This window comes from Eurosta solidaginis, chromosome 3, assembly GCF_040869045.1.
Source record: "Eurosta solidaginis isolate ZX-2024a chromosome 3, ASM4086904v1, whole genome shotgun sequence".
In the NCBI taxonomy this organism is placed as follows: domain Eukaryota; kingdom Metazoa; phylum Arthropoda; class Insecta; order Diptera; family Tephritidae; genus Eurosta; species Eurosta solidaginis.
This window is the reverse complement of record NC_090321.1, coordinates 249327322-249351030: the sequence shown is the minus strand read 5'-3', so window position 1 is coordinate 249351030 and position 23709 is coordinate 249327322. Positions and strand designations below refer to the sequence as shown.

At 37.1% G+C, this 23709-nt stretch overlaps 1 protein-coding gene across 25 annotated transcripts in view; it reads left to right on the top strand.

The window, feature by feature from the left end:
• The window catches only part of ASPP (Ankyrin-repeat, SH3-domain, and Proline-rich-region containing Protein), a 504012-nt gene that overhangs the window by 279353 nt on the left and 200950 nt on the right, over positions 1-23709 (top strand). Inside the window, exon 1 of one of the 25 annotated variants that reach the window (XM_067775866.1) lies at positions 4106-4587. The exons of the other annotated variants lie outside the window; for them this stretch is intronic. Within the exon in view, the coding sequence (XP_067631967.1) occupies positions 4516-4587 (72 nt within the window). The 5' untranslated portion in view covers positions 4106-4515. Of the gene's footprint in view, positions 1-4105; positions 4588-23709 lie in introns of those variants that run through there. 25 annotated transcript variants of the gene reach the window in all.

Genomic DNA, 23709 nt, shown 5'->3' with positions numbered 1-23709 from the left:
TCGGAGCACACTAACGTGACTAGCACTAGTAAGATGCGTTGAATCCTTCTTTTTTTCAGATGTAGTTCGACTTTTCCTGATCTTTTGCTTGACACATTTTTTCCCATACAACAAAGTTTCTGCAGAATCAATTTAAAAAAGCCTTCCTGAAACCCCGATTGGCTGTTATAGATCCGTAGGTGGTCGTTGTAGTAGCGGCAAAGTCAATCCTTGAAAGTTATGGGTAGTATTACGCAGTTGTCAGTTCTTTCCCGGCTATACATATATCCACTACCCTTCGGACTATTACCTGAAGGTTTTACCTCCCTATTTTGCTACGTTAAAAATGCTTTGCTTCATTCAATAGGGGGAGAACTCACCAATTTTCATTAAAGTCTTGTAACGGTGGTCCAAAAAATCGTGTTATTTCAAAGGGGTTGGACCATAGGAATACTGTTGTTAGAGGAACAAATTCTATATTAAAATTAACAAGTAAAGGTGTCTAAGTTCGGGTATAACCGAACATTATATACTCAGCGTGAGCTTCAATTGCACATTTCATTTCAGAAATTCAGATAAACTACTTTTCTACATAACACGTGGCACCGCCCGTTTAAAACAAATATCTCCCCATTTCTTCTTACAATAAAACTTGATAACTGAAATATCATTAATTCAAAACTATTTTTTGCTAAGTTATAGCTATTATTCTAGTCTGCGACCCTTTTAAACTTGTTTAACATCTAAGCTGCCGTAGTCCTTAACCGATCCCGTCCATTTTTAATGAAAATATTTTCTACTATAGGGAAAATTCGTGCACCCAATTTTATTACGATCCGTTAATTTTCCTTTGAGTTATGGCTCCCGAAACATAGAAAATTGCTTAGTCATAAAAAGGGCGGTGCCACACCCATTTTCGGAAATTTTAGTGTTTTCCAATTTAATGTTATAATTCAATTTAAAAAGTAAAATTCTGTTGATACAAAGCTCTTTTTCGTTAAGATATAGCTTATTATATTCGTCTACGACCCTTTTAAAAATCTTTTATATAAAAGTGGGCATGGTCTTTAACCAATCTCGTCAATTTTTTCTAGAAATATTTCCTGATATAGGGAAAATCTTTGTACCCAATTTTATTACCATCCGTTAATTTTTCTTCGAGTTATGGCCCGAACAGAAAATTTCTTAGTAATAAAAGGGGCGGTGCCACGCCCATTTTGTAAAATTTGAAGGTTTTCCTATTTATTGTTATAACTCCACTTGCGAAATGAAATACCATTGATATAAAGCTCTTTTTCGTTAAGATATAGCTTATTTTATCCGTCCACGACCCTTTAAAAATCTTTTATATAAAAGTGGGCGTGGTCCTTAATCGATTTCGTAAATTTTTCTTCAAAGCAAGGCAACCTCTCTGCTGAATTTTGGTACGATAGGTTAACGATTTTTTATTTATGATTAATAATATTTGTAAAATTGATTTTATCACAAGTGGGCGGTGCCACGCCCATTTAAAATTTTTTTTTAAATTTTTATCAAGGGTCTCAATATCAGTCCATACGTCAAATTTCAACATTCTAGGTGTATTATTTACTAAATAATCATTTTTTTTTGGGGTTTCCAAAATTTTATATATATAAAAAGTGGGCGTGGTTATCATCCGATTTCAATACCAATGTATTCTGGGTTCAGATAAGCTTGTGTACCAAATTTGGTGAAGATATCTCAATATTTACTCAAGTTATCGTGTTAACGGGCAGACGGACGTACGGACAGACGGACGAACGGACATGGCTGAATCAAATTTTTTTTTCGACACTGATGATTTTGATATATGGAAGTCTATATCTATCTCGATTCCTTTATACCTGTACAACCAACCATTATCCAATCAAAGTTAATATACTCTGCGTGCAAAGCACGCTGCGTATAAAAAATGATTGCTGATACGTGGGACACACCGCATGCAGGACATGTGACAGAGTTGTTTATGGATAAGAGTTTAACCTGTTACAGTATTCAGAGCGAAGTTGGGGAGAGTGTCTGATATCTCCATAGGTAGTATGTATCGCTCTTCTGTATGAGTTGGATAACGTATATTGAAATAGGCGTAAAGCCTCTTTGTGCTTATCTGGATCAAACGGCACAGTTGGTATGTGCCAGAACTCATCGTTGCGTTTACTGTCTCTTCAGCATTTCAACTTACTCCTTTGTAATGAGATTATTTGCCTCACTTAGTAGGTGATGTCCCGTGGTCATAGGGAGAGATCCGTGGTAGTTCTGAGTGGAGTATTTTGGGCTGTCCTACAGCCTTATTCAAATTGTTTTTTTTTTTTTTTAAGGTTGGCGAGTATCAGCTCGTAGCATAAGGGCTGCTTACCAATTGCTTTGTAAGCCGCGTTTACTTGACATATAATATCGAAAGCATGCACCCTGATGGTAAAACTTAAATAACGCGTTACATCTAAGATCTTTTGGTGACTAACAGTCGGTAGCCTTACCCCACCGACGTGAATGGCCAACGTTTGCATCATCTGCTCCTTCTACGTCGTGGACATGATCGAAGAGAGAGTCAGATCGCGCGAGGTGCAAATACAGAAAGACTGTGGAGATATAAATATATTGTCTGTCTCGGAAACGTTTTTATATGACTACACGATATATTATAGGCCATTCCACGCTTCACACCTTTCTTCACCACCCAGATCACCAGAGCCTCGCCTGCTCAATATGTGTACGTATAAATTCATATATGATACAGGACTCAACTCTAAGTTCTGTAGGTAACCAAGTTCAGAAGTCGCTACATGTAACGTATGGTGAATACGAACACAACTTGTGAACACAAAAACTAAGCAGCCCTAATATTATAAAAACAAATTTCAGTGCACAAAATTAACGGGACATCTTCGTGACATTTTCGCGTAAAAAGTATTTGTATGAGTTGTTGAAGGTACTGTCGCAAAACACCATTCTATGCCCACAAAGTGACATCTCCCATTGCGAAAAGGCTGACATACTTCACCGCCTGCCTACTTCTTTCTTCTGAGATACCTCTCGACTTCCTTTTCCTCTCTCCCCCCTCTCCCTCTACCTCTTCCTCTGCATACCCATCTCTAATAACTATAAGCACGGAGCACTAAAGGCCGCGGCACAATGCAATTTTTCATATAGATGCGTTTAACACAAGCTTATGCATTCCAATAACATAGCCACAATCAACCAAGATGATGCGTTTATAAATATGAAGGAACTTTAGACTTGGCAATTGAAGCACTATTATAACCAATCTCTCTATACAACAAAAATACTTTCTGATATATTTTGTGTCGTATTCATTTGTTATACTCCAGTTTTTAATTGCGAAAAATGTTATAAAAGTTACCAACGAGTGGGAAAAATAATTTCATTTGCAAAGTGTGCCAGCACCCTTATTAAAATCAAATGTCAAATTCTTCTTCTTATGCTTTGCTTGCAACAAAAGTTCGCAAGTTAGCTACTTTTTCATGTCAGATGGCGCCAGTGTTGCTCAATTTACCGTTTATCATAAAATGCGTGCAATGTTGTTGTTGTTGTTGTAGCGATAAGGTTGCTCCCCGAAGGCTTTGGGGAGTGTTATCGATGTGATGGTCCTTTGCCGGATAAAAATCCGGTATGCTCCGGTACCATAGCACCATTAAGGTGCTAGCCCGACCATCTCGGGAACGATTTATGTGGCCACATTAAACATTCATGCCATTCCCTCCCTCCCTACCACCAAGTTCCATGAGGAGCTTGGGGTCGCCAGAGCCTCGTCTGTTAGTGAAACAGGATTCGCCGCGGATAGGTGAGGTTGACAATTGGGTTTGGAGAAGCTATATATTGCGCTGGCAACCTGAAAGGTTGCGCTACACAGCCCCTTGAATCTGGTATTTTAGTCACCTCTTACAACAAGCATACCTACCGCGGGTATATTCTGATCCCCTAACCCGCTGGGATAAAATGCGTGCAATCTACTCATAATGCATAAGATTGAGTTAAACGCATCTATATGAAAAACTGCTTATGGGAGGCGACCTTAAGAATATAATAATTTCATTAAAAAAACATATTTTCATTCAAGGATATTGAAAACTGTTGAAGTAATTACTGTAAACCACATTGACATTTTCTATCGGTTCTCATTTCCCCACATGAATTCCATCACTCAATTTACTTGTCTCTTTGCGTGTATCGCTTTTGTTGTGTTAATTTGTACGTACGTGTGAATGCAAATGTATGTGTGTGCATTTGTTGGTTGGCATTTTTAATTCGTTTTAACATGCAATGTTTACATTTTCCTGTGCTCAATGTCAAATTGTATTTAAAAGTAAATTAATTTGAGATACTGAAGTGGCAGATAAACAGCAGGAGGTCGGAAGGCATAAGGACAATGAGAAACAAAAAATAAATGTTAATAGAAAGAAGAAGAAGAACAAAAATGGTATGTATACAGAAAAAAAAAGAAAAGGAAAGGCAAATATTTGCAAAACAATAAAAAAGAGGAAAAACAAAATGTGAATGAGAAAGAATGAAAAGGAAAAGAGAAAGCATAAGCTGCATATGACATCCATAATTGCAACAAGGAAAAATGTAAGTCATGAAATGAGATGTCAAGCTCAGTGAGTGCAAAGTGAATATGTTAGAGGTCATAAAATCTAGCAGTAGCAATAATAATAAACATAATAGTGAAGAAACAAAAAAAATATTTGCGAAGATAACAACAATTTTCAGATAAAACTCAGCGTACTCAGCAAAGGTTTCATTGTGCGCAACAGGAACACCGCTGTGAGGGTAAACGAAAAAGCTCAAAGCCAAAAGAGATTTGAATTAATAGTTGAAGGATGTTCGACAAAATAGCAGATCCATTTCTAAGTAGGCGAACTCCTAGCGCTCTCGTCATACTTAAGTAATATCATAAATAACAGCATGAGTGCTGATTGTCAACCGCATCACGCGCAAGAGGTTGAAGTACACAAAAGCTTAGCTAGCGAAACAAAGCTATTGCACATTTGTGGCAATTAACTAAATATAATTTTTGTTTAAGCTGCTGGTTTGCCATAAGAACGACCAAAACTGTTGCCTCAGTTTCAATTTTTAACAAACAAATTTGATGCAAATACAAAAAAATGTTATACTTACATATATACTAAAAGTAGATTACTCGGCAGAAATTTCGTTTGCCTACATTCAAAAAGTGAGCTCGGCTTCTCGTCTTCACTCCCCATCCCATACTCTTGTACTTAATCTTCCATTTTTATACTCAGCTGAGCAGAGCTCACATCGTATATTAACTTTGTTCGCATAAAGGTAATCCGTAACGGCATAAACTAATCGAGATAAATATAGACTTCTATATATCAAAATGATCTGGGGGAAAAAAGAAATTCATTTAGCCATGTCCGTCCGTCCGTAAACATGATAACTTGAGAAAATTATGAGGTATCTTGATGAAATTTGGTACGTAGGTTCCTGAGCGCCCATCTCAGATCGCTATTTAAAATGAACGTAATCGAAATATAACCCCGCCCACTTTTTCGATATCGAAAATTTCGAAAAACCGAAAAAGTGCGATAATTCATTACCAAAGACGGATAAAGCGATGAAACTTGGTAGGTGGGTGGATTCAAGGCAGAATAGAAAACTAGTAAAATTTTGGACAATGGGCCTTGCACACCCTACTTTTAAAAGAAGGTAATTTAAAAGTTTTGTAAGCTGTAATTTGGCAGCCGAGAATGTAATGTTCGGTTACACCCGAACTTGGCCTTCCTTACTTGTTCTTACTATTATTTTCCAACCCCCATACTATTTATCTTTCTACCGTTCTTGAGGCCATTCCCACACAAACGTCACACTTATCCTATCCCCACTCCCACTCCAACTAACACTTCCCTTCCATTCCTACTTCCATATGGAATCATTATATTGATTACGGAATTCCTGCTTCACCTGGCCGACCGATTTCAAAGGCTTTGGTTTTATAAACCACTACGAAACTCTATGAAATTAATGCAGGTGCAATTTTTAAAATCGCATTCATCTTTACGCATAAGATATATATAGATAGTTGAGACGTTCTCTTGCCCTATAATATTTCTCTCTGCGATGCATCTACTTTCTTTGAAAACAGGGGTATTTGTCATATTGCAGCTTCCTTCTACGCCCACTTTAGTGCTCTCACTCAAATTTCCTCTATTTTGCTTTATATTTTTAATTTTTTTTAGGCTCCTCTCACCATCCACTTTCTCTCCATTTCCAATTTCCACTCCTATCCTTTATTTTCCTTTTTCTCTTTTCTTGCCTATAGCTCTTTGTATACCTCTCCCCTTTCCTCTGGCTCTTCTTTTTAACTACCACCCCTTGTTAAAACACCCATAAACACATCGTATTTGATACCAATATTCTGAAAACAAATTCCGGTATAACCCTGGTCTACATTTTGGTTTATATTTCAGATTTGGTCCACATATGGAACTAATGAAACTTAACGAAAGTCGTCACCTACAAAGTGGTGTGCAATACTGGAGGTGCCCAGTGACGAATGTAAATAATTTTGATAAGCTTGTGGGAGTGGATGTTCTAGGGCGTATTTAACCGCTCCTGCTCCGTGCGTTCCTGCTCCGGCTACCCTTTCAGCGAGAGAGCTAGCACCAATGGTAGTCCTGGCCGTCTATAGTGGGTCACCGACCTCCGGAATGCCACCTTTATCGCAGACAATTACATCTGGAGAAACAACTCAATCGGCAATCTTAACCGACACTCACGCCTTTTTTTTTTGCCCTGGTAAGCGCTCAATCGCCTATTGTCGCTTTTGTTCACTCCGCTATCCGATTGTTGGCCCCGCTATCATACCTTCGCCCGGATATTGGCGTCCGGACAATCTTCGTCGCCTACTATTGCTGTGGTCAGCCCGCTTCCTGACTAGTGCCGCCGCTGCCACAGTTGCCCGTCTTTTACCGTCTTCCGTCACAATGACTATTTTCCACTATACGGCCGTTCACTCATTATCGCGCCCCACTCAGCATTTAGGTGATAAAATTTTGAATTTCCCTCTATATCAATACAATTTGATTACTTTTTCTGACTAAAAATTAGTTGTCATACAATTGAACAAAAGAAATAATCAAATATGAATACTTTTGATGATCAAAAACTATATGTAGTTTTTCAATCATATTTTGGAATCATATTTGAATCAAAAGTAAACACATTTAGGTGATCAATGAATAATGATAATGAATTTTATACATGTTAAATTTTACTTTTGATTGAAGATCTTATTTTTTCGCATACACAATTTTTTTCAATCAAGAAGTTCAGAAAAAATATATTAAAATTTTATTCATCGAGACAAGAAATAATGTATACACCTCTCCTAACAAAAGATGTCCCCAACCATTTCTCCACCTTCGGCTTCCCAGAAAATACAAATCCAACCATTAGACAATACAAAGGTTGTGAATGTATGTACCTGGATATGGCTTCAACATCCCGTACCATATCGTATTTTAAGATGTTGACGATCACATCTGATGCTGGATGTTGTAGTCGCAGGTGTATATTGGTCTAGTTTGTTTGCGAATTACCTTTGGTTCAAATAGCTCACTTCTGCATGCTTTCTTCCCCTGATGAAATAAGATTAGCATGTAGTATCTTATTTTGTATGAGATATGAAGAATAAATGCTTGATATTCGCATTCCAAATTGATTAAAAAATCTCAACCAAAATTACTGAAATATATTCGCGAATATGATCAGAAAATGACTGTGAAAAGTAGTCAAATATTACTCTAAAACAATTAAAGCCCAATTTTACAATGATATCAGATATGACCAAAAAGCGTTTCGAAATATGAATCATAAATGATTATTCAAGAATAATCACATTTATGGTACATTTTTCTCCCGACGATACGTTAATTTTCGAACATAAAATGCTTTTTTTTTTTGAACGTTTTTAATCATCTTGGGGTGTATTTGAATACTTTTGATCAAAATTTTCAAAAAATGCTGGCTGGGGCTGCTTTGCTGATCATGGATCACGAAAACATGGATCAGTCTGAGTCAATCTGTTTTGCACGCTTTACCCTACCATCGTCATAAGTAATGCTCCCCAAAACATTTGGGAAATATCTTTATCGCCAAACACGACTTCAATGTCATTGAGTAGGTAAATCTTTCGCATGTTTTTTACGATATTGCAGAAAGTATTCTTATCTTGGACTCTCTTACCATCTTTCGAAGAATCACAATAGTATCCCGAAAAGTCATAGACATTGAAAGATCTGTCGGCTTTCATGCCTTACCTCGCCTAAGGCATTTCATTGCTGTTTTGTTTTCGCAGTCTTTTGAATTTTTTCTGTTTTTATCCTCATTATTTTCCGTATTCCATCTGACGTTCGATTGGCCATAGATTTTAAATAGGTGTTATGTTTGGGGCCGTAGAAAAAGCTTAATAATCAACTACGAGATTCGGAACCGTTTCTCTTGTTAATCAGACGCTACTAACTTCAGTAACCTCTTAAACTGAGATTGAAATGGTGATTTGCTGTAAACGCAAATGCCAAAGCAACACCAAAATTATTAAAAACTTAAGACCCGAACACTTTAGAATTTTAAGTCGTTTTGGCCCTTCCTTACGTTGCGTCAACAGCTGAATTTGAGCAAACACATCTTAATGGCTTGGTTCTCAATCTCCGTGCAACACAACGGCAACACCAAAGTAACGCAAAAGATATTTAAAAATATTTTTGCTAGCGTTGTCAGTTTATTTCTTTGCAGTCATCGAATTTTGCTCAAATTAAACGTGATGTTTTGACTCCCATAAATATCCTTGGAACTAAAAACTATGTTTTTTGAATGTCGAAAAATCAAAATTTTTCCTTTTCGCGCTTTTTGTGGTAGGAAAACTTTTTATGCGCGTACTTTCAAAGTGAAGGCGGCACTTAAGCTAACGTTCGAATTGCTAAACTGTTGAATAAATAACTCCAATATTCAATAATGCAAAATGGTCTCTATTATACTACTTTGAGGGTACTTCACAATAACACTTATACTTCACAACCAATAGCGTGCTTAAATCAAAACTGTTTCCAACTATTCAGCTTGCGCTGCTTTTATACGCTCCGTCGCTTCATTCACATATTTCTACTAAAGTCTAGACATTTCGCCTTCTGCTGTATCTCCTGCTTAGTAATTGAGTTACATATATGCGTGTGCATGTGTGAGAACCAACTTCGTCTGATGATTACATGTGTTTGTGAGTATCTCTTCGTTGCATTGTATGTATGTGTGTAAATGATGATTGATTTGTCTACGTACATTCAAGTGGCTGCTTAGTATCAGCTTAGTAATAATAGTATCAGCTTAGAGATGCTAATATTCGTTACAATATATGCCATATTGGCTTACTTAAGAGGTTAAAGCTTTTCTAAAAGCGGGTCATTCATCGAGTTCACTACGTTTAGTGGTTCCGCGTCTATCCCTAAGAAGGTTGCTTCGTCCGATTTTAGTGAACTTTTCGGCATGCTGGACAGTTGGTGGAAATTAAATCTCACCGACTTTAAGAAATTCAATGAAGCAACACTGTGCACGAATTTTCTGCTTAATTTTTTGCAAAAAAACAACCGCCACCGCAAGCACGGTCTTTATAAGCTCATGTGCGTATTACCTGATGGCACGTTCGTGACGGCTGGCAAAACCTTGGTCAAGCTCTCATCATCTTGTTGTCATTTCAGCTGTGCGCAACATATTCATGGCACAATTATGAACGCATACAAACACAATGAATTAATACCTGTACACATGTTAATACACTAGTAGCAACACATGCAACAACAAAACAAATAGCCAGTTAGTTAACTTCCGTTGGGGCAGTTGTTCTTACTGTCGCTGATGATGTTTATCCTCTTGCGATTATCTTCTGTAACATAATTTTTTTTTTGGATTTTCTTCGCCCTCGCACACACTGCGCGATGTTTAATTTTCATCAATAATTCAAACCAAACGCTGACATTGCGCCGAATGGTGAAGTCATGACTTTTTTGCTGTTACTTGTTTATTTTATTTGTTGTTTTATTTGTGTTTTCGTTACGTAGCACATTGCATTGGCTATTGTTAACATCTGGCAACATTGAGCAGCTGTAAAATAAGCAAGAGGAAGCAACTTGTCAATGGTTAAAAAAAATTGAAAGTTTCATTTACATGTGTACGTATTTGTATGGGTGTGTCTTTGACACGTGTACATACCAGCCTACGCATTTTGTTGCAAAAGAACGCCCAATGTTGCAACGAATGCCGCCTTGATGTCTTGTCTGTTACAAATTTGGTACACTAGATTATCTAGGCCCAGAGTACATTGGTATTGAAAATGAGCGAAATCGGATGATAACCACGCCCACTTTTTATATATATATAACATTTTGGAAAACACATAAACCTGATTATTTAGTAAATAATACACCTAGAATGTTGAAATTTGACGTGTGGACTGACATTGGGACTCTTGATAAAAATTTGAAAAAAATTTTTAAAATGGGCGTGGCACCACCCACTTGTTATAAAATCAATTTTACAAATATTATTAATCATAAATCAAAAATCGTTAAACATATCGCAACAAAATTCAGCAGAGCGGTTGCCTTTATTATAAGGAATGCTTTGAAGAAAAATTAACGAAGTCGGTTAAGGATCACGCCCACTTTTATATAAAGGATTTTAAAAGGGTCATGGACGAATAAAATAAGCTATATTTTTGCAAAAAAGAGCTTTATATCAATAGTATATCATTTCCCAAGTGGACTAGTAACAGCAAATAGGAAAAACTTCAAATTTTAAAAAATGGGCGTGGCGTCGCCCCTTTTATGACTAAGCAATTTTCTATGTTTCGGGAGCCATAAGTCGAAGAAAAATTAACGAATCGTAATAAAATTTGGTACACAAATTTGCCCTATATTAGAAAATATGTCTACTAAAAATGGCGGGATCGGTTAAAGACCACGGCAACCTAGATGTAAAACAAGTTTAAAAGGGTCGTAGACTAGAATAATAACTTCGCAAAAAATAGTTTTGAATCAATGATAGAAAAGTAATTTATCTGGAATGAAATGTGCAATTGAAGCTCACGCTGAGTATATAATGTTTGGTTACACCCGAACTTAGACACCTTTACTTGTTTATCTTGCCATCGAGTTTGCTAATCTGCTAACCTTTTAACTGTTTTCTTTGCTTACAACTCGGAACGTATACTCAGTTACAAATTAACTCGAGTAAAATTAACTCAATCTACAAAGCTCAGTAGTTGAGGCCGCTCAATATAATGTTGTATTTAACCTCTGCCCTGCTTTTCAAACTGCTGGCAACGCACCGTTCAGTGGCAGTGGCTGCTTGTGATGCAGATTCGAAGCAAATATTAAACAATCTTAATTTTCAAGCTATTTAAGGTACGAGGAATAAAATCCTTGCCATCTTGCCTGAGGCATGAGTATACATTTTCTTTTATTTTGAGTCAAACCGTTCACCGGGAGATTTCTCAATTTCGCCCATGGAAAGACCGTGGACCATGCGTTAGGTAAGGTGAAACTGCCCGATCCGTGAGGACTTCACATTGATCAAATTAGTTCAAAGCATTTCCAGAAGTTTGGTCAACGACCGCACTAAGAAACCCTATCAAAAATCAGAACCTATGTTATAAAATACCACCGTCTTTGTGGCATATGCTTAAAGCTTTCTAGTACCTATGTCACTTGCTGCTTCTTGATCTGACAGCTGTATCACTTCTTATAGCTGGAGTCTTGGCATGTCAAGCGCGGGGCACGAGCACAAAATATGCTCGATCATTTTCTCTTCCAACCCGCAGTTTATTCATCTGCTATCACTGACCACGCCTAATTTTAAGGCATGTGACGCCAGGAAATAGTGTCCAGTAAAGTATACCCATCATGAGTCTACAATTCACTCTTTTTAATGGTAGGAGTAACTTCGTTTGTATAAGGTTGTAAACCTACACATGATCCTCAACACTGTACAACTCTACGCTTGGGTGAATCATGTACAAATTTAATCTTCTCTTAATCTCGCTCAATCTAATTGGGACGTCTACGGAGCAAGCTGAGAAGGCTGCGCCCTTTTTAGCTAGCTCTTTCGCTTTTCATTCCCATCTATTCCCATATGCCCTGGTACCTAAGCTAGATGTATGCTTCTCCCTATCCTGATTATTTCCAGTGATTTGTTACACACACACCTTAAGATGCTGTGTTGTGCGAGATTATTGCCTTAATTACTTCTAGGCCGTCAATTTAAAAGTTGAGGCGGCTGCTTTGGTTACGTCTAGTACTTTCGCCTGAAAAACGCTCCAGCTTGTAGGATCTGTTTGTTTTCAGATCAGCACAGTATACTACAATGACCGTATGGTCTGCGCTCAAGCTGCCCCGAGGCACTGAGCCTCGTTGCAGCTGTTGAAGCTTTGCTCTTTGCCACCAGATCTACAGGTTGAATGTGCAGAATGGCATAGAGTACAGCCGTCGGGGTTGTTTTCAGGGCACCCGTAATGCTAACAATTGACAGCCTTCATACTCGCTCAAATTTTTTAGATCGTTGTAAATACTCAATGAGAGGGAGGGCGATAAAACACACGTGCATCCTATGTTTTGCATGCATAAAGGGCCGTCGGGGCCTTCTTCACTCTCTCCCCCACATTGAGCTTCCACGGCAACTTATTGTCCAGAACGACTCATAGATACTCGATGCAAAGTTTCTCCTCCGGGCTCACCCCATCTTGCTTAGGTGTGGTCCAATTTGGGGCCTTATACCTCTTAGTAAACAATACCATATCCGTGTTCTCCATGTTGGCAGTCAACCCGACATGTATGCATTTGCCGAAGCGCCCAATCTATCGAGGAGCTAAACGCCTGAGCAGTTGGTTGATGACCAGCGTCCACAGTAGAGGTGATACCACTCCGCCCTACGACGTTCCTCGTACAACCCCAATTGTTAAGTTATCTTCCTGTACCAGCCATGATCGCCCTTATAGAGACATTGTTGAAAACCTAGGCAATGTCTAAGAAGACTCCTAAGGCATACTCCTTATATTCCAGGGCTTTTTATATGTTTAGAACCATCCTATGCAGTGTCGTGTCTACAGACTTGCCTTTGCTGTACGCATGTTTTGTTGCGGTGGGCGCACCTAAGAAGATATTAAACTGAACTGAAAATTTTTATTTAAGAATATGAAATTCTTACTCATTACTTTGAAATTTTCCTCAATTTAAAGACATTTTTTAAAATATTTTTCTCATATTAACTAAGTATTTTTTCTGTGTGTATATATGTAGTTAAAATTTCAGTATCAAATTTCGACAATGTTATGTGCGTGTTTAAGGACATATTTCCTACTGCTTTTTGACTCATTTATATTAATTAATTTGGCACCAAATCGATAAATCTGCAATTACAGTTTTCATTAATTCTGATTAAACTCCAAACCGAATTGCTCATCACTGTTAGTGTTTGCATGAGTTCAATTGTTAAAAACTCATTCGTAACAATTTGGTCAAAAACGCTCAAATCAAAACGAACATACTCATCTCCTACCTAGAACAAACTCACTAGGACTGCCTCAATGGCAAACTATCAAAAAATCAAAACACTCAACTGAAACACACCAACATATAAACTCCTTTAGATTCTATATCTCCACCCACTTAACCACCCATGATACTCACAATCCGCAGCCCTTTCGTTTACTCGATTCGCCTGTGGGTGGGTTGACTTTCACATCGTTCGCATATTTCACTTGTTTGCTCGTCGTCTCGTAGCAATTTAACAACAAAAACGTGTCGTGCCTGCTACGAGTACAACTGCATTTTTGGCAGAGGAAAACAAAGTGGCTAACAAATTTAGTTGTATTCTTAACGTGACGCAAAAAGGACGTAGCCTTGCCGAATAATTTGATTTTAATAATTCAAATGAAAACATAAAATTCGTTTGATTACATCGTGCGTATTCGTGTGAAATGCCATAATTTTTATTTGGTTTTATGTACATTTGTACGAAATTAATTGAAATGAAAATCACAAGTGTTTGGAACTCATAGTTGGCCACGTTTCATTGAAAGTTTAAGTAACAAAAGGTGATATCGTGAGTGAATGGCAAAGAAAAGAATTCGTGTCAGTGCATTTTATGAAAAAGAAACGAAATGAAAAACGTGTAAATAAATAATGAGTGAAATGAAGTGTATTTAGAATGGTTGAGAAAAGAAAATGAAAGTAACAAATTGCATTTGAGTTAAATAAATAGCAACCACAGAAGAGAAGGAGCTTGAGTGTATGAAATAAAGTAGACCATAGTATTGGGTAAAGAATTATTTAAGGACAACAGGTTTGAATAAGAATATTTTTACCGCGTGTGAGTGTAGAAAATATTATTTTTATCATTTAATGATTACAGTAACCAAAAAAGTTGACAATTTTAAAAATAATAATAGTATATACATGGCCAAAAAAAAAAATAAAATTATTGAAAATCATGTTTACATTGTAGGGTAAATTCATTCTCAGTTTTATGGGATAATATATTGCTACTCACGCAGTAGTACACAAAACTTTATTGATGTGAGGTTATTTGAAGACCCAGAATTAATTTCTGCATTTACAAGCAGAATGTATTAGAGACATATTAAAAAAATAACTAAAATTGTGTTTAATATTTGGCCGTAGAAATATTTCCCTAAATCTGGACAAACAATTTTATTTAAAATTTAAACAATTTTTTTCTTGGTTAAAAGAATCTAGGTGCTAAACTTTACAGTGGAATGCTCCTACCTACCTAGCCAATTCCTACATGTAAAAATTGTGAGAAATATTCAATCGAATATTCTTTATTGACAACATTTAAGAAAAACTTTCCGTCAAATTAGTGAAAAGTTTTATACAAACTAAAGTACCCGACACACTTAACACACTTTAACACTACGGACTTATTCAGTCTATGTGAGGTCCTCATGGACCGGCCAGTTCAACCTAAAGCACCCGGCATACCGTGTTCTGGCCGAAATTTACTTTGCCTACATTGCAAAAGTGAGCCTCGTTCACATTCGTTTTCACTTTATCTTCCACTTTTTTCCTATACTTGTTCATCCCTTTTTATACTCAGCGTGTTTTGCACAGGGTATATTAACTTTGATTGGATAACGGTTGGTTGTACAGTAGGCCGGGTTGATTTGTGGGGAGGCAAAAAAATCGCCCATTGCTCTGTGAAAATCATATTCTAGGGATCAAAATAAGAAACTTTGCCGAAGGAACCATACCTCTAAAACGAATTCTGATCTCCCCCCCCCCCCCCCCTTTGGGTCGTAGGGGAAAATTTTGAAAAATCACACTTTGAAATGCCTATGTTTTTTCTTTTTGGAGTTTATTTTTCTCTTTAGAAATTTATTTATTCAGAACATTTGTAAATGAAAAAATGAATTTAACTTAATAATAGAAAAGAAATTAAAAAAAATTATTAGAAATTAGCGTTTTTACAACCCCCTTTTAAAACCAAGGCATCACTGTGATGCATTTGCATGTCGTAAAATTGCTTGTGTTGTTTTTTTTAAGCCACCACAAGACACAGCAGGTAGAATTGAACTGATATTGAGACTTGATAAAAATCTGAAAAAATTATTTAAAACGGGTGTGGCACCGTCCACCTGTGATAAAATCAATTTTGCAAATATTATTAATCATAAATCAAAAATCGTAAACCCTATCGTATCGAAATTCGGCATTGCCTTTACTATAAGGAATGCTTTGAAGAAAAATTAACAAATCGGTTAAGGAGCACGCCCACTTTTATATAAAAGATTTTTAAAATGGTCGTGGGCGAATAAAGTAAGCTATATATTTGCAAAAAAGGGCTTTATATCATTGGTATTTCATTTCTTAAGTGGATTTATAACAGTAAATAGGAAAAACTTCGAATTTAAAAAAATGTGCGTGGCAACGCCACGTTTATGACTAAGCAATTTTCTATGTTTCGGTAGACATAACCCGAAGCAAAATTAACGGATCGTAATAAAATTGGGTACACAAATTTTCCCTATAGTCGGAAATATTTTTAGTAAAAATGGACGAGATCGGTTTAAGATCACTGCAGGTTAGATACAAAACAAGTTTAAAGGGGTCGTAGACTAGAATATAAGCTATAACATACCAAAAAATAGTTTTGAATCAATGATATTTTACTTATCAAGTTTTATTGTAAGGGGAAATTGGAAGGCATTTTTTTTAAACGGGTTGTGCCACGTGCTTTTTAGAAAAGTAATTTATCTGAAATGAAATGTGCAATTGAAGCTCACGCCGAGTATATGATGTTCGCTTACACCCGAACTTAGACACCTTTACTTCTTATACCTTTCATGAAAATTAAATGGTATATTAAGTTTGTCACGATCTTAAAATTGTAAATCCTTGAAGCAGAATAGATAGACCCACCAATAAATAGACCGAATTGATCAAGATGATGACCTAAGGTGGTTTAGCCATGTCTGTCTGTCCATCTGTTTGTTTGAACGCCAACTTTTGCCTCAATTTTTGAGATATCATGATGAAATTTTGTCAGCGGATATATTTCGGTGTCCGATAAGACATTTGTCGGAATCGACCGGATCGGACCACTATAGCATATATGTATATCCTCCCTAAAAACGATTTTACAGAAAAAAAATAAGTCTTTTACAAAATGTTCCTCAATTTTTCAGATAGAAGCTTCAAATTTTATTATATGCTTTTGTATAAGCCACTCATTTATTTTTATTTATTTATATAACATAGTGATTGTATCTGTAAGACAAACCCTTTTGAAGTACATCAGCAAGTTTTAAAAAACGGTCTGGCCTAAGCGGAGTCTCTACAATAATTGTTTGGATTGCTGTACACTTCTTGATGACGTTCGGTGTGAGGTTAATGCCTTCATATCTGCCTTATTATCAACATATATTGACGCAACTACAGCTTAAGCACGCTTTCTCCGAAATTTCTGCAGCTTTATCCACAGCTACAACTTTCATCTAAAAGACGCAAAAGTGATCTGACAGCCTATATAATCTACTAATTTTTGGATCCACGCAGTAAATAGCAGACCTGACTCCTTCCGTTAGTTTGGAACCATCGGTATGTGCAAAGTATGTTCAACGATTTCCCAAGCATTGCGCCAACCATCCGACTCCATTTTGGCCCCAAGATCTCCTCCGAAGCTCACACACCGGACCATGTAGTCCGTTGGCCTTCTATTAGATGACGCTATATTATTGTGGTCATGCGCCCTGCACTCAAGTGGGGAAATGAGACACTAAAATAAGTAAAAGGGTCTATGGTTAACTACCCGAAAAGGCGAAGTATTAAATTTCCTTTGCTTGGAATTCGGGTACAAGTTTTTCTCTTGCAGCTTCTTTTAACTAGAATATTCTACAATTTTTTCAACGAGCGTTGTTCACACATTTTTTCACGCATCTATTTCATCACTTTTGACCACGTGCCTGCCTTCACTTAATTCCCTGCAAAAAATCGTGCGACTAGTCCCTGACGAAGTTGGTCTGTGAGTGATCTCTTTTGTCTACAGTAGGGTATAATTCATTCTCTCTAGAGCTGGTATCTATGGGACGAACCTCAAGAAATCTATACCAATGGGATGATATCCCACTATTACTTAGGCAGAAATCCATGCAATAGAAGTTTACGGAGAGAAAGTCTACGAAGAGGCCAAGCCTATAGGAGAATTCTCACTATGTCAGACAGCCAGGCAACTTTGCCGTTTTTGCAGTCTTTGCCAACTGTATATTATTAGCTAGTATATGATTGCGTTGGAGCCCCAAATGATCGGGAAGCCAGAAATATGTTTTTGTTAGGATGGGTTCCCATGCATTAGGGGCATGAGAGTGCTATAACAGCGTTCTGTGGTCCAGAGCACTTCTGTTGACTCGCAAAGGCACACTCTAGAGAAACCATAAGTATCTGGAAAACTAAGCAGTTCACACAATACTGAACTGAATGCCCAGGGCAAGTACGGGCCGAATTGTTTTTACTTTCAGAAAGGAGAGTATCAGCCGAGCTCACTAATGTAGAGACAAATTATGAACTCTCACTGGGTGTTGTACAGAACACCTTTTTCTACGATATCATCTAATTAAGTCAAATATGTCCGTTGCATGATTCTTTCGCATTTGTGAGCTGGAGCTGTAAATGCATCGCTCTGACAAAGCAGATATTCTCACCGCGTGACTCTTAATCACCTCGTGATATGGAGTCAAAAGCTTAAAGAGGTACTTAAATACATTAAAGGCCTCGACGTAGAGTAAAAGGCTGAACACTACAAACTTTTGCATAGAAGACAGCAGCGAATATGAGGTGCAGAATACGAGAAGTAAATAAGAAATTATTTTTTTAGCATTACTGCATGCGAGCAATTCGTAGTTTCTAACTGTATTATCTTTCAACTCTTTGCATGTTCTTCATAGTTTGTTTTTCAATTCTGTGCATATTCTATTCTAAAGTCAGCAAAATACCTCACATGTTACAAGTACTTTCTATTAAGACACTTACTTTGTAAAAACGTCCAATACAGTTCATCGTCCATCAAAAATACTTCAAATGTGCGTTTTTTTTTATCCGTGTGTATGTGTGTGTGAGTTTGTGTGCTATATTTTATCCCTGACCGATCGCTTCGTTGTTTTTATACCCAGCTGAGCAGAGCTCACAGGGAATATTAACTTTGTTTGTATAACGGTAATCCGTAACGGCATAAACTAATCGAGATAGATATAGACTTCTATATATCAAAATGATCTGGGCGAAAAAATAAATTCATTTAGCCATGTCCGTCCGTCCTTCCATCCGTAAACACGATAACTTGAGTAAATTTTGAGGTATCTTGATAAAATTTGGTATGTAGGTTTCTGGGCGCTCATCTCAGATCGCTATTTAAAATGAACGAAATCGGACTACAACCACGCCCCCTTTTTCGATATCGAAAATTTCGAAAACCCGAAAAAGTGCGATAATTCATTACCAAAGGCGGATAAAGCGATAAAGCTTGGTAGGTGCGTTGACCTTATGACGCAAAATAGAAAATTAGTAAAATTTTGGACAATGGGCGTGGCACCGTCCACTTTTAAAAGAAGGTAATTTAAAAGTTTTTCAAGCTGTAATTTGGCAGTCGTTGAAGATATCATGATGAGATTTGGCAGGCAGGTTACTCCTATTACTATATGTGTGCTAAATGGAAATTAGAAAAATCGGATGACGAACACGCCCATTTAAAAAAAAAATAAAATTAAGTCAAATTTTAACAAAAAATTGAATATTTTTACAGTATATAATTAAATTATGTCAACATTCAACTCCAGTAATGATATGGTGCAACACAATACAAAGATAAAAGAAAATTTTAAAATGGGCGTAACTCCGCCCTTTTTCATTTAATTCGTTAGAATACTTTTAAAGCCATAAGTCGAACAAAAATTTACCAATCCTTGTGAAATTTGATAGGGGCATAGATTCTATGACAATAACTGGTTTCTTTGAAAATGGGCGAAATTGGTTGAAGCCACGCCCAGATTTTATACACAGTCGACCTTCTGTCCTTCCGCTCGGCCGTTAACACGATAACTTGAGCAAAAACCGATATATCTTTACTAAACTTAGTTCACGTACCTACCTGAACTCACTTTATCTTGGTATAAAAAATGGCCGAAATCCGAATATGACCACGCCCACTTTTCCGATACTGAAAATTACGAAAAATTAAAAAAATGCCATAATTCTATATCAAATTTGAAAAAAGAGATGAAACATGGTAATTGGATTGGTTTATTGACGCAAAATATAACTTTAGAAAAAACTTTGTAAAATGGGTGTGACACCTACCATATTAAGTAGAAGAAAATGAAAAAGTTCTGTAGGGCGAAATCAAAAGCCCTTGGAATCTTGGAAGGACTACTCTTCGTGGTATTATATATATAAATAAATTAGCGGTACCCGACAGATGATGTTCCGGGTCACCCTGGTCTACATTTTCATCGATATCTCGAAAACGCCTTCACATATACAACTAAGGGCCACTCCCTTTTAAAACCCACATTAATACCTTTAATTTGACACCCATATCGTACAAACACATTTTAGAGTCACCCCTGGTCCACCCTTATGGCGATATCTCGAAAAGTCGTCCACCTGTAGAACTAAGTCCCACTCCCTTTTAAAATACTCATTAACACCTTTCATTTGATAGCCGTGTCGTACAAGCACATTCTAGAGTGACCTCTGGTCCACATTTATGGCGATTTCCCGAAATGGCATCCACCTATAGAACTATGGCCCACTCCCTTTTAAAATACTCTTTAATACCTTTCATTTGATACCCATGTCATAGAAACACATTCCAGGGTTACCCTAGGTTCATTTTGCTAAATGGTGATTTTCCCTTATTTTGTCTCTAAAGCTCTCAGCTGAGTATGTAATATTCGGTTACATCCGAACTTAGCCTTCCTTACTTGTTAATGTCGTTTTTATGTAGCTACAACTGTCAATGTTGTTGGTTGCAGGTTCATAATTTTCTACCTTAATGACCACATATGTAGACATACCATGTACATACATATCTACAAACATACTCAAATTGACACAAAACTCACACTCACACAAATAGACAAAAACGCATTATCGCATTCACTGTCTAGGCAACCTAGTCGCCCATTCATTAAATTTTCTACTTCATTTTTGCTTTTCTTTGAATGAACTTAAATATTTTTCAACTATTCTTCATTGATTCTTGCAGTGTGTGCTGGGAAGGGGGGGAGTGAGACTTGTTGGTTCATATGTGCATATAATCTGTGTTTGTGCCATTCATGCACACTTACACATAAAAACCAACATTTATTCCTATCCTACTATACGCTTCCATGTCACTCCATTAAACATTCTTTCACTTTATGTTGTTCTTAAGCATTCCAGTGTGCGCCCATCAGCAACCCAGTTTTGTTTACTTATTTTATGGTTCACTTATATTCCTTTATGTGCTGCGTCCTCTTCAGGGTCAATTTCTGTACCCAACAAAAATTGGCATAAGCGATTGTATGCAATAAGGAATACTGGTTTTACTCTTGACAGATAAACCTTAAAATAAGGTAATACAATATTTATGCAAGGAATAAACCTTACCCCTAAGGTAAAAATAATAAATAATTAACGTTACCTATACCATACATGATAAAAAAAACCAAACTGTAATAGATGAATTTTTGTAATATTTTTAAGAAAAATGGATTTTCTCTTTATTTGAAAAATTGGAAAAAGTAAATATACTTTTTATCGTTTCAAAAAATCGATTTAAAACATTTATCATATGTATATTTCTTGCTGTATAAATAAATAAATTTAAAGCGCGATAACCTCCAAATTGGCCTAGCTCTCTTCCAATTTGCGTCGTGCTCCTTTAAAATTTTTTTTTTACAAATTGGCGGAACGGGACCTACTTGTTTTATGCCGACACCGAATGGCATCTGTAATGAAGACGAGTTTTCACTGGGAGCTTTTCTTGGCAAAAGTACACTCGGAGTGCTTGTCAAACATTGTCGAGGGGCGACCCCGTTAGAAAATTTTTGTTTGTAATTGAAAAAAATTTCTTTCTAAAATTTTGATGTTGCTTTTGCACGGGGCGTGGACCCAGATATACTTCCGTTTTTGGGTATACTGCTATATATATCTTTCCTACACACAGTCCGAAGCCAAGTGTTTTATGCCGATTCCAAAAGACACCTGAGAAAGGACATCTGGCAAATGAATGTTTGTAGATAATATATCCATGGTTGATATACACTTTCTTTACCGGCCGAAACACAGCCGGCAAGTCATCCCGTTTAGGAAAACTTTCCAAAATATTTTTATGTTACTTGTCCCGTAACTTTAACGCAGGAACTGAAAATGAATTTGAGATGGTTATCTATTACTAGTTCGTTCATAAATAAAGTTTTGAAATACATAGGTGACTAAAAAAATTAATAAAGGAATTTAAAGTCAGACTGTGTCTTATTATAAAACCTATGCAAGCCTGATTTTATATGTGCAATAAAAATTATAATTATACTAGCAGACCTGGCAGCCATTGTTCCGCCCTAAATTTATCTTTTATATCTGCATACATTTTAATAAGCTTTATCCGTCTAACTCTGCCCTCGCCCCTCTACACTTTTTCCTAATCTTTGTATTCACTCCTCCCTCCGTATTTTTCGCTTCATCTATCTCCATCTTTGTCTCATTCTATCTCTTTCTCAGTCTTCTTCTCCTTCTCTCTTTTCTCTTCTCTCAAGTTTTTCTCATTCTTCTTCATATCTTATTGCCAGTCCCAGAGGGTGGCATGTATGTTCCAGTCCCATTCCGAGCTCCAGTCCCAGTCCCACTCCGAGTCTCAGTCTCAGTCCCAGTCCCAGTCCGTCTCTGGTCTACTTCCCGGAAAAAAGCAACGTAAATACTATTATAGGCAAATTTATATACCAAATTTCAGGCAAATCGAATAGGACGTATGTGTGAACGTATTGGCTTATATCCCGAGACCCTAGTCACCCAACGGTGTAAAACTTACTCTGTACTATATCACACATCAACAGCTTCAATTTGATACCCATAATGTAAAAGCACATTCTAGGTGCATCCGGCCCCATATTTTGGTCTATATCTCGAGACCCCAATCACCCAGCGGTGTAAAACTTACTCTGTACTAAAGCATACAGCAACAGCTTCAATTAGATACTCATAATCTAAAAACATATTCTAGGTGTATCCGGGTCCACGTTTTGACCTATATCTCTAGACCCTAGTCACCCAGCGGAATAAAATTTACTCTGTACTAAAGCACACATCAACATCTTCACTTCGATACCCATAATGTAAAAGCACTATCTGGGCGTTCGCGGTCCACATTTTGGCCTATATCCCGAGACCCTAGTCACCCAGTGGTATGAAAATTACCCTCTACTAAAGCACTCATCAACAGCTTTCATTTGTTATCCATATTGTTTAAACACATTCTAGGGGTACCCGGGTCCACGTTTTGACCTCAAGACCCTAGGCACGTAGCGAAAAAAAGGTAGACGTTGGCCGATTCTCAGACCTACCCAATATGCTCACAAAATTTCACGAGGTTCAGCCGTTTCGGAGGAGTTAAGCCTCAAAAACCGTGACAGAAGAATTTTATATATTAGATTATATTTGAACCAATGGAGCGACCTGAGTCGAAAAGATCTCAGTACATACAAGGGGGGAAAAAGTAATCACCCGATATTTTTGCTGTAGTTCATCAACCCGATTATATAAGTTTGCATATAGGCACCGGTGCTCGTGTTTTCAGGTGGTACGCATACGCTTGCGAGTAATTGGTTAGGATTCAAGGGGCTGATAAGCGCAATTCATACCTACCGCAATCCAATAGTCAACCTCATCTCCGCGAGGCAAATCCTCTTACAAATATGAAAGTATAATTTATATTTTTAGCGGGCAATGATTTGGCGACCCCAAGCTCTTACCGGATTGCCAGCATAGGATCATCAACAACGATAACAATCCACAAAGCCTTCGGGTAGTGTCCTTATCGCTTTAACAACCAGACCTGTAAAGTACTGAGTGCATATTTGTACTAGTACCAAATAAATACAAGTACGCAAGTACTTCAAATCTAAGTACAAAG